The sequence below is a fragment of the Oryzias latipes genome, chromosome 2, assembly GCF_002234675.1.
Source record: "Oryzias latipes chromosome 2, ASM223467v1".
Classification (NCBI taxonomy): Eukaryota; Metazoa; Chordata; class Actinopteri; order Beloniformes; family Adrianichthyidae; genus Oryzias; species Oryzias latipes.
The window spans coordinates 4748706-4766021 of NC_019860.2; the positions used below are offsets into that span (position 1 = coordinate 4748706).

Consider the following 17316-nt stretch of genomic DNA (forward strand, 5'->3'; position numbering starts at 1 on the left):
CTCTGACAAACTGCAGCTCATCAACCTGCAATCAGACAGAAAAGTGTGTTCAGGAGCAATGATGCAGTTGGAGGTCCAGGAACTTGGTCCATTCAGTCAGGTGGGACCCGCCCTGATGTCAGACTGACAGATGAAATCTTTGATCCATTCAATCATCTCTGAGCATTCCTCTCTAACCCTCCTCTCTGAGCACCAATTCTTCCCAACCCACAAAAGAAAGTGGGCTCTCACATTCTGACGTAAATAAGTGAGGAACAGCCCCTTCCAGGAGGAGTCTGTGCTGCCAGCATCGGCCCCAGGCTAACACACAAACCTACTTTCTCCAAGGAGCTAGCGGTGTTCAGCAAAACTCTGTCCTTTTCTATGCACAACATGCAGATCCATCTTTGCAAAAGTTTGTATGTTGTTTGTTTTCATCTGCAAAACACCAACAAGTTGCAAAGGCCAGGTCTAGATTGATGTCATTAAATGGGCGGCACCCACACGGAGCAAAAGGCGGAGCCTCAGAGATAGAAAGCATGATTCATGTTTTGTTTTAAAGAACACAAAGAACATGAACTTTTCCCAGATATGAACACCTGGATGGACTCAGGTTCTCCTGTTTAGTCTGGTGCAAAAAAAACACAACAACATTTGTAACCATCAGATTAGGAAAAACCAGGATTTTTAACTCAAGCAGAATCTTGTTTTCTTTTTACTTCCAACAACAACCCTCTGCTGTTTCCTCTGCACTGACGTCTATCTGACATTTTCTCCTAAAACAGATAAAAACAGACATAACTTGTTGTAGAAAATCAACATTAGAATGAAAGCTGACCTGAGAGTCTCCAGTTTACAGTCTGGACTCTCCAGTCCGGCTGACAGCAGCTTCACTCCTGAATCCTGCAGGTTGTTGTGACTCAGGTCCAGAACTCTGAGTCTGGAGGACTGAGAGCTGAGAACTGAGGACAGAGCTGCACAGCTTCTCTCTGACAGATTACACCGACTCAGTCTGAAGAAAAAAAAGACAGACAGCAGGTATTGAAATTTTGGTTTTTCACTCAGATTCATTTGTTTACTGAAGGTAATTTTCCTGAGACTCCTTACCGAGCTTTGTTGGAGGCTTTGATCACTGGCAGCAGCCTCAGAAGAGCCTCCTCTGAAGCAGAGTATTTCTGCAGGTCAAACTCTTCCAGATCTTCTTCTGATGACAGTAAGATGAAGGCCAGAGCAGACCACTGAGCAGGAGACAGTTTCTCTGTGGAGAGACGTCCTGACCTCAGGAACTGTTGGATCTCCTCCAATAGAGAACCATCATTCAGTTCATTCAGACAGTGGAACAGGTTGATGCTTTTCTCTGCAGACAGATCCTCACTGATCTTCTCCTTGATGAATTGGACTGTTTCCTTGTTGGTCTGTGAGCTACTTCCTGTCTGAGTCAGCAGACCTTGTAGGAGACTCTGATTGGTCTGCAGTGATTTCAGCATTCCTTCTGGTGATCAAGAGTCTTTTTAAAGTCTTCGTATTCCTGGCTTTTCTTAGGGGCCATGGTCAACTCTCTTTTTGGAGAAAATCAACTTTTTAAGTCGTTTGAAAATAGCTGCATTGCCGCAGAGAGCCACACACACGTCCTGTGCTGTAACCGGAACCGGAAAGCCTCCACATCATGTGGCACATGATGTGGAGGCTTCGGGATCTCTGGATGTGGGAGATGATCCTGCTGGCCTGCTCTTCATCTCTGAACCTCTTCCTGAAGTACTCCTCCTTCTGTGGATCATTGAACCCTCTGATCTCTGTCACCATGTCAACATATCCTGGAGGGATCTGATTGGCTGCTGCAGGTCGTGTGGTTATCCAGAGGCGAGCAGAGGGAAGCAGGTTCCCCCTGATGAGGTTTGTCAGCAGATCAGCCACTGAGGTGGACTTTCTAGGGTCATTTAGGATCCGAGTCTTGTGGAAGTCCAGAGGAAGTCGCCACTCATCCAGACCATCAAAGATGAAGAGGACCTGGAAGTCTTCAAAGCTGCAGATTCCTGCTTGTTTGGTTTCAGGGAAGAAGTTTTAACCGCACCTTAGACATTTAGGGGCCCCTTGGTGGGGAGGGTGAGGGGACGTCACTGTGAGTAATCAGGAGATGTCCCCTTAGTGCCCTACCCGCCAATTTTAACACTCACCTGAGCACAGGTGTTAGCTCACCTTTGCACTAATAGTTTGCATGATTGAATGACTGAAATATTTCACACTAGTTGGTTTTAAGGCATAAGTATGCGTGTGAACACTATCTGTTTAATGTACATGTTGACATGTGGACATTTTTGCAGCTAGCAGGTGTGTTGATAACATTTGAGTGTGTGTGTGTGGACAGGCCCCGCCCTTTTTGTACTACATTTGAACCTTTGGTATGTCTGAAGATTATTAACCCCTCTTGTTAAAGTAAAATATGTCCAAAACAAGAGGCCCTCAGCTCTCATCTGCCTGCCCAGCTGTTGGACATGACAAGTTAAAAAAAGAAAAAGAAAAAAAAGAAGTTGAAATCCAAACGTATTGAAGCAGAATTGAAGCAACATCAGAGTAAAGGCATTAGAAAAGGATCAAAGCTGTTCAGATGTTCTTCCTCTCATGAGAGCCTCTCATTTCTTCTGATGATCAAACATTTCCTCCATTCAGGCATCAAGGTGCACTTCCTATTCCCCCCTGCAGAGGTCAGTGTTTGAAGATATTAAAAGCCTCCATCTGTGTGCAGATGATCTCATGAAGAAGTGAAGCTCTTCTTGTTTGGTTGAAAGAAGAAAAAGGAACCAAAGACAGAAAAATCACAACCAGATCAAATGGGATTGAAAAAGCTGAAGTTCAGATGATTGATCCTCCTTTCAAACTCCTCCAAATCATTTCATCTCTTCATGATCCAGAACTCCAAACTAATGTTGGATCAATCTGATCTGATCCTTTAGATTCCAACAAAGAGGCTCCCAGCTGAGTCCTAACATTCAAGAACTTCTTCTGAAAGTCTTTGAAATGCAAACATCCACATTCTTTCCATCCCAGATGTTCCATCAACTCACCCCTCTGACACAAATGCATCTGTTCTTTCTTTGACTTCTTCCTCTGGATTTTCTGAACAGCTTGGAGTCCCTGAAGTCCAACCGGCTCCAGTTTCAAACCAGTTCTGAATACAGCCAGGAAGCAGATTCCTGTGGACTTTGGACATGAAGGACACGGTCTGATCCTGAAGCAGATCTTAAATTTGGTTTATCTGTTAAACTGGTTTCTTTGTAATCATTACCTGGATTGGATTGTTTTCTTCTGTAAAAAAAATCAACTGCTTTGGAGTTTTTTCTCTGTTTCTCCAAAAATCACAAGATGTATGGAAGTCTGAGGGAATGTAGAGGTGAACATGGGTTCCATTATATTTTTATGCTCTTTTGATTATGCATTTAATGGATTCTATATATGCATGAATATTGTATTGCATAAATATGCTGGTTTTTTGCCTGCAGTAACAGATTATATGTGCCGAGGTCACCAGTAGGCCTGTCTGTAACTTTTGGTCTCTGTTGTCTTTCTGTGCTGGAGTGTTTATGGAGTCACAACACCTGCAATGTAGACTAGACAAACCTTTAACCCTCCAAGAGACACCAAGAAGGCTGGGTACTCTTGAGTGCTTTTCCACCAATAGACCAAAAAGGTTCAAGGACATGACCCTCCCATGCACTGGGGCAAACTCCAACACTTGGGGGCTGCGCTGGGGGCACACGAGTAAGCCAACACCAGCCTGCCCCCTCCCACCTTGAGCAACTCCAGAATGATAGTGAGTCCAACTCGTCTGCAGTGACCGTTTCAGAGCCTAAACTGTGAGGCGAGTTGAGCTTACGTGCAGTAATAGGGGAAAATTCAACCCTTCCTTGACCATTTTTCTGAGATGCTAAGGAGTGTGTGATATATACATGTATAAATTGAACTCATCTCTGTTTGGGATTGGTATGTTCAATTTGTTTTTGCACTCACACAACCCTCTGCATTTATGCGGACTTGGGACCGGCCCAAATGAACACTGGATTGTGCACTGAGAGGACATGTGCTGCTTGCTTGCAGTGATGTGCAAGCATCCCCCTACCGAGGGTCCTAAATGTCTAAGGTGCAATTAAAACCGAGACGGGGGGGGGGGGGGGGGGTTGTTTCCATACAGCAACCATGGCAACCATTCTCTGTGTAGAATACACTTGAGGAGCGCAGGAAAACACAACTCGCAGTTGAAGAGGATATGAACAGGTGAACAGGTAGAGAGGAAAAGCAGGTAGAGAGGCGGGGGAGGGACGTTGACTTCAAATTCTATCAGAGAGATGGAAACACGGGCATCAGCTTTCACTGCGGGAATTGAAGCAGAAATTTTCTCTGGGATGAACTCAAACATGGAAACATGATTACCAAGTAGAACTCTTCAAAATAATAAACCTGATCTCTCCACATTCTCAGTGTCTACCATGCATTGATAAACACAGACGCAGTGTCAAGCTTCAAAGAACACAATTTCCAAGAGGCGGGACGGGGCGGCACACCCCCAACAACAGGTTATATAACAGAGCCCGGTCCATTAAGCGTCTCTGCCCGGTGCGTTCACAGACCTCAAGTACATAGAGCTCCAACAGCCACAAAGCTTAACGTAGTCCACTACTATATATTCATGAGGGGGAAAAAAAAAAAAATCGCCCAAATTATGCATACCTGCCCAAAGCCTTTTTTACACGCAAATTAAGAATCAAAACGGCCCAATCTGGAAACACTGGCTCTGGCTGCACTTTATGTGTATATATTTATTGACAAAGAGCTGCTGAAAACAGTTTTGTTGTGCACTGCTTGATGATAATTAAAGATCCTGATACATTCTTCTTTCTCTTTTGGCTTTTCCCATCAGGGGTCGCCACAGCAAAACAACCTCTCATTCGAGGATGAGTCGCATGGGTAACTTAGCAATGTTTTATACCGGATGCCCTTCCTGACGCAACCCTCTCAATTTATCCGGGCTTGGGACTGGCACAGAAGCAGAGAAGGGAACAGGGAGCAACCCGGACTCGAACCCTGGTTTCACGGACGGAAGGTGCCACAAACCAGCACGATCTAAACTGGCACCCTGATCCTGACACATTAAACATCGTAATAATGATATTGCTGTGAAAGTGTAGATAAAAGGAGGAGGTATACTGTACAAAAGATTCAGATAATTATGGTTAAAATACGTTCCTGTCCCTTTAAGTTCTCTTTAGAGTTAGACGCATGCTCATTACAAGAGTGATGACGTCATCGTGTTGCTGCACGGCACCTGCTTGTCTGCTTTCCTCCGTGCGTGTGCCGCTGCGTGGCAGGTTGAAATGAAGGTTTTCCCTTGGAAGTTTAGTGTGCGTTGATGACAAAGTAAGTTTATGTTAATATATGTTACTTGGAGTAATTTGGTTCAAATATTCACCATGTTTAAGTTGTGCACAGCTATATAAGTGTTAATTAGTGAATAATGAGCATAAAGCGCACGTGGGCGCTCTTGACTTCTTTGTTGTACATCAAATGCCTTGCCTTTTTTTGAACAGAGTCCAGCTTTGAAACCAGCAGAGAAGCAACAAACAGCAGAAATCCACACTGTGGTAAAGACTCCACACTTCTGACTGATGTTCACGTCCACTTTATTCTTCACAGTAAAGATTGGTACAGAACACTGAGAACCAAAAAGAACAGAGGAACAGTTCTAATGTCTTCCAGAAAACATGAATCACAAGAACATCAGACACAAACACCAGTCTGGTTCTTTAGCCGCCTTTTCTTTCATACATTTTTAGGAAAATCTTTTCCTCACAAAACTTGGTCTAACAAAACATAAACTGCAGTAACTACTTTCTGTTTAAAATAATCAAACGTTCACTGATCACATAAAAAGTGTCAGAAGTAAAGACATCTACAAAATCTTTCTAGTGTTGTCATGGTAACACACAGATGAACAACATACTCATCTACTCATCTCAGCATAAACTACAACCACATTGAATCCGTTCAAGATTTCACTAATAATACAAAACAGCACATTTCTATTAACAGGTACATCTGAAAGAATTCATTTTGCAAAATTATTTTACCATTTTTGTCCATGAAAGCAGCAAAACTCATTATCTAGTATCTTTACACATAGATTTAAATATATTGGTTCTTTTTTTCTTGGGTTTTGATAATTGTTGCTTAAAGAATATAAAATAAAAAAGGGTGTAAAAAAAACAGAATATTATATCAATCCCATGAAAAAAGGGATGTTTTCAGCTCATGTTAGCTTTTAGAAAACTGTTCATTGTTATGTGTTCTATACTAACTTGTGTCTCTTTTTAATTGAATGACTGCATCAATGTGTTTTGGAGGCCAACAGTCTGTTGTTCTGTGTTCATGTAATCTAAAAATTAACTAAAATATAAAAATAAATTATTCAAATTTTCTGAAATACAGTAACCAAAGTCATCGGCTGTGCTGCAGAAGTAGAGTGGTCAACCTCTGATAAGAATACCGCAGGTTCAATTAACACTTTGCCTGTCCATGTGTCAAAGTGTCATTGGACAAAACTGGCCCCCTCATTAATGCTGGTGGTTACAGGTTGGTGCCAGTGTGAGACAGCACAGCTGCCATCAGTGTGAAAGGGTGTGTGTGGGGGTGAATGGGACTGACTGTTAAATACTTAAGGCTTTCAAATAAGGTATATAAGCGGTATATATCCCATACGTTTATGGCACCATAAAACCAAGGCTTAAAATATTTCAATCTAAAAATCATAATTTCAAATACTAGCTTGTCTTTATGGAAGAAAATGTGTACTTCTTCCAAATATTTCCCTCTTCTCATGTAAACCCTGTGTTTTTTACTGCACAAGTTCTCTGCTCCATGTTTTCTTGAGTTTAAAGTTTTTAATAAATCCTTTATACAACTGTTTTAAAATGTTTTTCTCTTGTGTGAGTTATCATGTGTTTTTTAAGAAGAGATGTACGATTAAAACTTTTGTCACATTCTTTACAAGAAAAAGGCCTTTCTCCTGTGTGAGTTCTCATGTGTGTTTTGAGATTAAAACTTTGTCTAAAACTTTTGTCACATTCTTTACAAGAAAAAGGCTTTTCTCCTGTGTGAGTTCTCGTGTGTTTTTTGAGATGAGATGTACTATTAAAACTTTTGTCACATTCTTTACAAGAAAAAGGCTTTTCACCTGTGTGAGTTCTCATGTGGGTTTTGAGGTGAGATGTAGTATTAAAACGTTTGTCACATTCTTTACAAGAAAAAGGCTTTTCTCCTGTGTGAATTCTCATATGGGATTTGAGATTGGATAAATCACTAAAACCTTTAAGACATTCTTTACAAGAAAAAGGCTTTTCTCCTAGATGAGTTCTCATGTGTCTTTGGAGATCAGATAATTGACTAAAACTTTTATCACATTCTTTACAAGAAAAAGGCTTTTCTCCTGTGTGAGTTCTCATGTGCCTTTGGATATGTGATAATTGAATAAAACTTTTATCGCATACTTTACAAGCAAAAGGCTTTTCTCCTGTATGAATTCTCATGTGTGTTTTGAGAACTGATCTTAGACTAAAACTTTTATCACATTCTTTACATGAAAATCGCTTCTCTCCTGTATGAAATGTCACATTAGAAAGTTTGTTAGCTATTCTTGAATTTTCGCCAGCCTTGAAAGAGGAATGTCTTTTCTGTTTAGAAGATTCTTTGCGTTCAGACATGTGAGAAGTGTCCACACTTTGGACATGACTTCTGTCTCTTCTCTTATTCTGATCTCTGTTCTGTGGGTCTGTCTCTTCATCTGTGGTTGATGTTGATTCTTCGTGTTGGTTTCCTTCTTCATCCTGACTATCAGTTCCATTAAAGCTCTGCTGATTGTTTAGATCTGCTTCACTGTTCTCATCTTCCTCATAAGTAGGAATCTCCATCAAGGTATCAGTCTCCTGCTTCAGATCAAGCTGATCTTCATGCTGACTGATGTAGAGTTCTCCTGGTTCCTCTTTAATCTGTGGAAGCTGTTGTCCCCCTTGTTCCTCTTCAGTTTTTGGAGGTTCTGGTTCCTCATGTTCCACTCTGAAGTTCCTTTGCTGGTTGTTTAGATCTGCTTCACTGCTGTCATTTTCCTCATACATAGGAATCTCCATCAAGGTATCAGTCTCCTGCTTCAGATCAAGATGACTGTTGTAGAATCCTTCTTGCTCCTCTTTAAACTGTGATGGTTCAGGTTCCTCTTTATAATGCGGAGGATCTGGTTTATCCAGTTCAACTTTGAAGTTCCTTTGTCGGTTGCAGAGATCTTCATCTTCAGTCACCCAATGCTGAGGGAGGACTGCAGAAACAAAAAAAGAGACACTTTATGCTTTTTTTTGCTTTGTTGTTAAAAAACACTATTAACTGCTTATCAAAAAAAAAACAATAGTCTCTGAAGACTCTCATTCATCCAGTTTGTTCCCATTACAGTAGTAGGTTTAAAAAATGTCATCTGGACATAATCATTTTTAAAATTGAAAACGTTTCACCGTTCCAACTGCTGCTGAGGTGGAATGATGAAGCTCACATGAGGAACAGCAGGTTTCCTCTCACATGTTCCTGCTGCAGAAAACACTTTCATATGAACTCATCCAAATCATTAAGGATCAGCATGATTGACTGAATTTACATGAAAAGAAAATATATCAAAGAAATCTATACATACGGGAATGAATGAACGATTTTAAGTTTTTACCAGATAGATAGGACTTTGTTTGATTTTCTAGCTCTGCTTTTCTCCAAAGATTAAGAACATCAATAAATAACCAAGAAATGCTGATCTGGAACATTCTGTCTGTGAGTCTGACTGACACTTTGATACTTTCTACATTCTGCTTTGATCCGGGTTTGAACCTAGTTTACTGCGACCACAACACTTCCAATCCCAGCCCAGAACCTGAACCTGGTTCTGAACATGAAGCCGGTCTTCAGGGACAGCAGGACTGATGAGTAAGTGATCTTCTCAAATGGACTTCAGACCCCTTAGAGGTGAAACAGTCACTTTTCTCTTGGAATCTTATTGAATAATAAACCAATAAGATTGTTAAAACTATACAGTAGCCGTGGTTACATGTGCAAAATATCTTTGATCGGATCAAAGATTGGGTTAGAATTTACCTGCGCATGGTCCCGGAAAAACTTACGCCACACTTTTGGTCGGAATAAATCCTTTGGACATGCGCAGAATTATCTAAAAGACCGGAAATGACCATAAAAAGATTTTAAGTTCCGTTGTACACAAAGAAACTTGCTGCATAGAACTAGATGATTTTCTAAACTAGGGTTGGGTACCGAGCCCCGGTATTGAACCAGCCCCGGGGCCACATTCTTCAAGACCGCAGTATCGTTAAGATCTGACCTAAACGGTTCTGCTATCGGTACTGGAGAAGTCCCTTTATTTTTTGACTCCCACAAAATAAAACAATAAAAAACGTTATCTGGCATATGCAACTCATCAAGTTAGTCAATTTTCTTTTAATTAATGATGTTAAATTCGGTGCTTTCGGTGCTGAAAAGGAGTGGTCTGTCTGCCTATTTGTGTGCACGGGGGGCGGGGCTGTTCAGACAGTACGCGCCGCGCGCGCACACACACACGAGACAAGGCAGCGCACACACAGTCCATGGTGGTTTCATAGGGGACACGTGAGCGCCCCCCGAAAAATCCTTTTATCCCCCATACTCTAAGAACACCCATTTCCGTGTAAAATTAAGTAAGCTTGCGTCAAGGAGACCCTACCATCCTCTCACCTTGCTGCTACGATGACCGTATGTTGAGCTGTCTGTAAACACGCTGTGCGCGAGGGGGGGGGGGGGGGGGGGGGCTACACGCGGAGCAAACAACGAAAAGGTAGAAAGGGGGGGGCCTTAGACTCACCGCTTATGGTTCCGGACCCCCAATAAACTAACGGCTGCTTCCTAAAACTTGATAATTAATAACTAATGATATTCTTCATCCATAAAATTAATATAATTTATTGGTTTTACTGGATTTAAAATAAATAAATAAATAGAAACTAATCTGCATCAAAGTAAATTTGTTTCCATCCTCTCAATTAACTTAACTCTGGGTGTTTGACAGACAGAAAAGTCTGTTCAAGGTTGTGGAAAATGGACAAAAGAATGAAATATATTCAAAGGAAACATCACGCTTATAAAGAAAAAAAATAATGAAATTAAATAATTAAATAAATATCCTGTGTGGAACATTCTCATGTACAAAGTAAAATGTTTTGTTAAAAAAAACAATGTTATTGCATAATGAGGCAATAAAACACTTTATGTTCTCAATTTGTTATTTATTTATTAATTTTTCGTCCAAAAAAGTATCGATAAGAGTACCGTTAAAATACCGGATCGATAAGCAGTATCGATAAGAGTAGTAGTACCGTTAAAACCTTATGGATAACCATCCCTATTCTAAACATGCTTTTATTATTGTTATGATTATTATGAAGCACCTATTCGCTTATCTTTTTATTTTTAATCCATGTGGTCAGTGCTTCTTGGGTGGCGGAACGGAGCCGGAAGAAGGGTTAGGAGTCGGCCAGCACATGCTAATAACATTTAGCCAAAGATGAACATAATATCCCTGTGGTCAATGCTGCAATCTGGACCTTGGCTGCACGTAAATAGTGGAATAGCATCAGTGTTTATTTTGTGTGGACACGACTGGTCACACAAATCCACGTGGCAAATGCCTTGAAAAGCCGCCTCTGTTAGCTAACACACTGCCCAAAAGCCACTTCTCTGTTCAGGGACTCAATTTTACCAGGAGACACGGTTCTCCTGTGTTCGGCAGCCTGCTCACGCAGAGCGGCGGGACAGGCCGCGGTCCGAACCTCCCATGGAGCGCACATGTAACAAAACACCCTCCCTTGCCTGCAAACACAAAGCTATGAGTCCGGCTGCCCGAGCCAGAAACATTGTTTACTCGCGTGGAGCAGCCGGTCGGACCCGTTTGCCTCCAAAATCTCCTCTAGAGCGAAACAAAGTCGAAGTAGAAACTGAGCAGTACAGACCCATGATCGGAATAAACTGTTTATATGCACCACAATTGGATCAACAATCAGCATAACCCACATATCTCCATCGGAAAGAGATTTTGATCCAAATGAGTCTGATTTACAGCACACATTCTTTTTCCGATCAGGCGCTTAATGCGATTACTTTTGTCCATGTAAACACAGCTATTGTTACAGGATTTCTCAAACAGAGAAGTTCCAAAAAAAATGTACAGATCATAAACATTTTAAAGCTTCTAAACTGCCTCATATTACAAAAATAAATGTTCTGCCTCTCCTTAAGGGCGTTTCAGTTTGGCCACTAGGTGGAGCTCCACTATAGCATTATACTTCATTCCAGAAGATTTGGGTCTTCAACCTATTTCAGGTCACAGACTGGAACAATATTTTCACGGATCAGTCTGAAATAAGCAAAAGTTTCCCTTTGATCATTTTTAGCTTCTGTTTTCGGAAAAAAATGTTTTTCACATTAAATGCTACTACAAAAAAAATTTGTTTAAAAATAAAACATTTGTAGGCTGTTGTTTTAGATGACGAGGATTCGGTGAAGGAATTTTGTTAATTTGTAGAAGTTGTTTCTGATTTATAAAAATTCTATAAAAGCAACAGTCGCTTTTTTTTCTTTCATAGAATATTATTATAACACTGAGAACTCAATCAAGTCTCAGATCAGAGCAAAAATATTATTCATAATTTTTTTTAACAAATTCTGATCGATTGAGTATTTAATTTTAACAGAGGACTTTCTGTGCTACAGTTTCTCAACAGATGCCTAATATACCATTACTTTCCCCTTTACAAATTTTCTCAGACCTGAAACATATTCAGGTTGACAACTTTATTTGACTGAATCTTCATCCCCTGTCAAATGCTTGCTGCTGGTTAAAACTTATACTCTGTGATGAAGATGAAAACATCAAACTGGATGCTTACAACCAGATGCTAACTTTAACCACGTCCGACTTTTAAGGTGTGATGAAAAAATAATTAAAATAAAATTACACAACCATCGTAAAACTGGTATTTCCTAAATATAATAGACATGAATGTCTGCAACTATGTGTGAAACATTCGAGACCCACTAGCTCCCCACCCAATAGATTTTATTGTTTGTTTGTTTTTTAGCTTTAGCTTAGAGTTACTAACTTTGCACTTCGAGCATCTGCTTAAAGTCACGTACTGCGTAAAGACAGACTGATGTGGTGAACAGAATCTGGTAGTTTTCCGGGACAGTTTTCTTCATTCTGCTCTCGCCTGCCGAATTTCTGCCCATTACCACAACGTATGTGTCACACTCCCGCAATATGCATGTCCACTCCCACCCGCAAAACTCTGAGAATTTATTCTTGCACAATAATAGAGATGCATTGATTTTGTGTCTTCTCCCGTCCAGCAGGAAAAAAAAAAAACACACGTATTTGTATTGATATTTTTTAAGAGAATCATGGGGTCGTTTGTTTCGTTTCCCTGGCCTGCATGTAAAATAAAAACAATTGAGAAGCTTATCCAAACGTCAGATTTTCCTAGCTTAGCTTCTGTGCTGTAAATCAGCGGTCCCCAACCTTTATTGTGCAATGGACCGGTTTTGATGCCTGGCAAAATTCTAACAGACCGATATATTATATGCGGCGGACAAACGCTGCAGCAATGCTACAATATGGGCAGAGACACGTGATAAGACGTACTTTGCACTTTTATTTTGACACGCAAACCAATCATATGATGTACATTATGAGGCCACCTCCTTTACTTTTGCTGCACACTGCAGTGTCTCTGTCAGCACGCCAAAAAAGAACCCATGTTCTGCGTCCATATTGTTGTCGGGTGTGTTGGCTGTTAGCCAAGTCTCTGTTAGCATGAATAGACAGTACTCGCGATAGATCCTTTGACTACCGACCAACCCAAGGAGTTCATCTGCCTTATTTGCAGGCATTTATATTTCCCATGATCACTGACGGGACTGGTAGTTAATATCTCCAGCTGTGTTCTTTTTTGGCGATGGCCCTTTTTCTCCTCCTCCTGGTTGATGATTTATAGTCAATATTTTTTTCATTTTCAATGATCTGATCTGTGAACTGAAATGGATCCAGAACATCTTTATCCAAAACTCAGAGAGAAATACCTGGTACTGAACAGTGCAGCTGAGGTTTTCCAGATTCCTTGGATTCTTTATAATTAAATTATTATTTGATGGAAATACAAATTGATTTAATATGAGTTTTAATTATGTTCCTCCCTTTCTTGGATTGGACATTAATGAGAAAGTTCTGACACTAAGAACTCTCATCATTGATTTGTGTCACAAAGATTGTATTGTTTTGCTTTTTATTCAGGAACAAAATTAGTGATCACGTAAAATGACATCATATGGTGTTTCATCGCTGCCATTAATTGAATAAGCGTAAAGACAACTGACCGGGTGTATTCAAGAACTGAGCGAGCTAGGCTTACAACCGCGCAGGCGTAATTCTTACAAGGCGACCCCGTACGCCTGCAATCCTAACTGAGCCATGATCCTGCTAGTTCACTTCGCCTTTGGGCGCTTGCTTGGGTTTGCGCGCAGCGTTAACCCTTGTGCTATCTTAGATGACCTCACCCTTGCATTGACGTGTTCTCCCTACTGTGACAAAGGTGGAAATATTTCATGTAATCCATGGACACCAATGAATATCAAAACATTGAAGAAAAAAGGTTCAGAGCACTGTCTAGTGGGTCTAGATGACCCAACTCCCAATGTTAAAGTGCCTAGGATAGCACAAGGGTTACTGGGGCGTTTTTGTCACTTGGGTGGGCGGTATTTAGGGGTGTGTTTGTCACTTGGGGGCGATAACCTTTCTGGTTGATCTGATTGGCCGAAATTTGCTGGTCAAATCCGGCAAAACAGTGGGGCGGGACTTTCATTTTTCAGAGCAGGGGTGGCTAACAGGCGCTCTCTGGGTTTTTAATTGTACTTTCACAACCATAAGGTGAACATAAAAGTCTTACACTTTTCCAAAATGTACGGAGCGGCCCTAATGTGTTGTTGTGTTTGGTAAAGAGTATTTAGAATAGAACAGCATGAGAGGAAAAGAGGTGAGAACGTGAAAGATGCCCCCCCCCACGCAGGAATAGAGCAGCTGCAGTTCGGTTAAGTTTAGGGGCGTGAAGATGACTTCATCACTGCATGTTTTTTTTTTGTTGAAATTTCTGCATATGGTGCGCCACGGAACTATAATAAACACATTAAACACATTCATCTTTCCTGATAATTTACTTTTTCTGCTAGTCCTGTGTTCAGACTTCAAAGTTTCTGGGGGAAACCTTTTATTACTGTTCTCCTTCACTCCCTGCGCCACGCCTCTCAAACGCTCTTGCGCTGCACGCGCTCCCTCTTCTTACACACACGTGTGCGGTTTTAGCAGCACATGTACATACTCATTCTACAACAGAAGTTTCCGTCTCGCGAGGAGATACGACAAATTTACTGCGTTCTAATTATTGATTTCCATTGTATTGATTTCCATTACAAGCTGCGTGCGTTCTTGAGTGCGCGACACGGCCGCCCGCCGGAGGATTTTGTGTTGGGGGAGGGGAGGGGGGTAATTACTGTTCTCCTTCACTCCTTAACACCAAACACCAGCGCGCAATGTTACATTTCGATGAATATCACTACATGTTTTGTTTGGGAACCATTTTGTGCAGCACAACAGTATGTGTCTGGAGCCGGTTTAGCTCGTGCTGGTTTGCGGCGCCTTCCGTCCGTGAAACCAGGGTTCGACTCTGGGCTGCTCCCTGTTCCCTTCTCTACCTCTGTGCCGGTCCCAAGCCCGGTTTGAGAAGGTTGCGTCAGGAAGGGCATCCGGCGTAAAACATTGCCAAATTTACCATGCGACTAGTTCGCTGTGGCGACCCCTGATGGGAGAAGCCGAAAGTGGAAGAAGAAGAACATTATGTGTCTGTGTAAAAAAAGGCGGAGCCTCCTGCCACGCGTTCTTCATGGGTGTCAGGATCATGGCTACTGAAAAGGTGACAAAGTGTCTGCAGTCTCATTTATTACTGGGCAATATATAATATTCTGAGAAGAGAGCAAAGGTGAAGGCTCGCATGCAGCTCGCGAGTGGTCCGCTGAAGAAGAATCAACACGCACCCCCAACACACGTGTGTGTAGGGCTCCAGGCTAACTTTTTTCACTAGGAGCACAGTGGCCCCTAACTGAAAATTTTAGGGGCACAACCAGAAAATTTAGGGGCACATACCGTAAATCAACATTCTAACCAAATCTACTAATTTCCACTGTATTACTAATAAATACTTTAATAATAGATGCAGAAATTACAATGTGCTGTTTCAAATGCAGAGTCACATTTCATTCTGCACTTTTGAAAATGCAACTAGAAGGTAAACTGACAAAAGCATCGCTGTCATGACAGTACAAATAAGTAAAGAAAACGGATGGAAATGTATCTTTGTGACACCAAATATGTGCAGCCAAGATGCACAATAACCGTGTTTGAGATCACCCAGGTGAACTCAACGCTGCGCAGATCACCTGGTGTGTGACATATATTTTTGTTTTTGCTCCAACATCAACTGTCAATCATCACAAAAATATCGCGAGCAAGGGGCAAACCTACTCGGACACAGCTGGAAACTGAACTGACTGAAAGCTGCGCTACAGACTACAAAACAATGCATTATGGGACATGTGTCCTGATGTTTTTTGTAGTGGAGTGATTAATTAAAATAATTTAAAATACCAATTCATTAAAAAAGGCCACATACATAACAAGTCATTAAAATAATCATAAAATATATAATAACACAGATCATACTAAGGGGGAGAAGAATATTAAAACTAAATAAAATGTTAAGGACAACTCCAATTTCCTGTCCTCCTTCAGTCTTGCTGCAGATTCGCTTTCATCTCACAGCCCCCCCGCCTGGTGTCCCCAACGATCCAGGCGAGGTGCTGGTTCATCTCAAACACGTCTGTCGTTGCATTTTCCCCACGTATTTTCAGTGTGTCTAAAACTAATGTTGTTTTTGCTCGAGCGTGTTTAATGTTCAAGCCCCGTTAGCTGTCACGCATGTAGGTGTGGGACATTTATTCTCCTTAGCTGACCCGACTCCCGCGAGAGCGGCGTGCTGCCGTAACGGCCGTGCATAACCGTCTGATGCGCCGCCGTAACCGTAACCAAAACCTAAACCTTCCTCCGGTTCTGTGTGACCCAGAGAAAAGTTCATCACGGACTGCATGTATGTAGAAAATTACAAGCGAATAAATACGTTCTAAAAGAAAGTAAGGACTGCATGTATGTAGAAAATTACAAGCGAATAAATACGTTCTAAAAGAAAGTAAGGAACTCCTTAATGTGGAGGGAGGGGGCTGTCAGGTTTCCTGCTTTCAAACCCTGTCATTGTCACGCCCCCCAAGAGTCATATACCCCACTGTGATTGGTTGGTCAGCTTCGCGCACGACAATGAAAAAGTGTCATTCATACAAACTGGCGGGCTGCAGTAACATTAAACCTTCATATTAAGGCGGGGACCGCAAAATATCATCTTGGGGGCCGCGAGTTTGAGACCCCTGCTGTAGACTCTGGCACTGGTACACTAGCCGCAGGTCGGACGAACGAATCAATAGTTCGCTTACTCATAGCTCAGACGCACATATCAGGTTGTGATGATATTTGTCTCCGTTTCCTTCCCACAGATGTTTACGCGCGCGAATATCTCTAGGCCCCTCCACGCATTTTAGCCACTCGCAGTGGCTTTCCCTATTCTTCTCACACGCAGTGGCCGCTTCACACACAGGCATCACGCGAGAGTGTACGTGCTCGCGTTTCATGAGTATGTGCGCGAGTGTGTGTTTGTCTGCCTGCGTGCGTGTGCGCTCGCGTCTCATTGATTATTTCATTGATCATTGACGTGCCCCTTCCACGTTTAATGCATAAAAAAATACGTAGGGTGGGGGAGGCAAATTTACTGGTAGCACATGTGCGACTGGATGTAAAATTCAGTCGCACACTCTCAAATTTTGGTCGCAAAATGCGCAGTCGCAGTCTGGAGCCCTGGTGTGCGCTCCTTCCTCCAACACACGCAGCGTGCTGACACACAGACAGTCATTCTGCAACACCCATATAGGTAGTTCATTAGTTAGATAGGTAGTAGTTAGTTGTTATTTTTTAATAAAGAATACTGCGTTGTAATTGTATTCATTTGCGACGCGGCCGCCGGGGGATTTTGTGTTTGGCGTATTAAACGCCCCCTGGTGGTTCAT

General features: G+C 41.7%; 2 protein-coding genes across 2 annotated transcripts in view; one reads left to right on the forward strand and one right to left on the reverse strand.

Annotated features, from left to right (window-relative positions):
- Nucleotides 1-17316, forward strand: part of LOC101163225 (gastrula zinc finger protein XlCGF57.1) — a 466623-nt gene that overhangs the window by 204989 nt on the left and 244318 nt on the right. The gene's annotated exons all lie outside the window — the stretch shown is intronic.
- Nucleotides 5635-7837, reverse strand: LOC110016098 (gastrula zinc finger protein XlCGF71.1). Its single transcript, XM_020707830.2, has one exon. It carries the CDS (start codon nucleotides 7725-7727, stop codon nucleotides 6921-6923), a length of 807 nt encoding a protein of 268 aa, XP_020563489.1. The 5' UTR covers nucleotides 7728-7837; the 3' UTR covers nucleotides 5635-6920.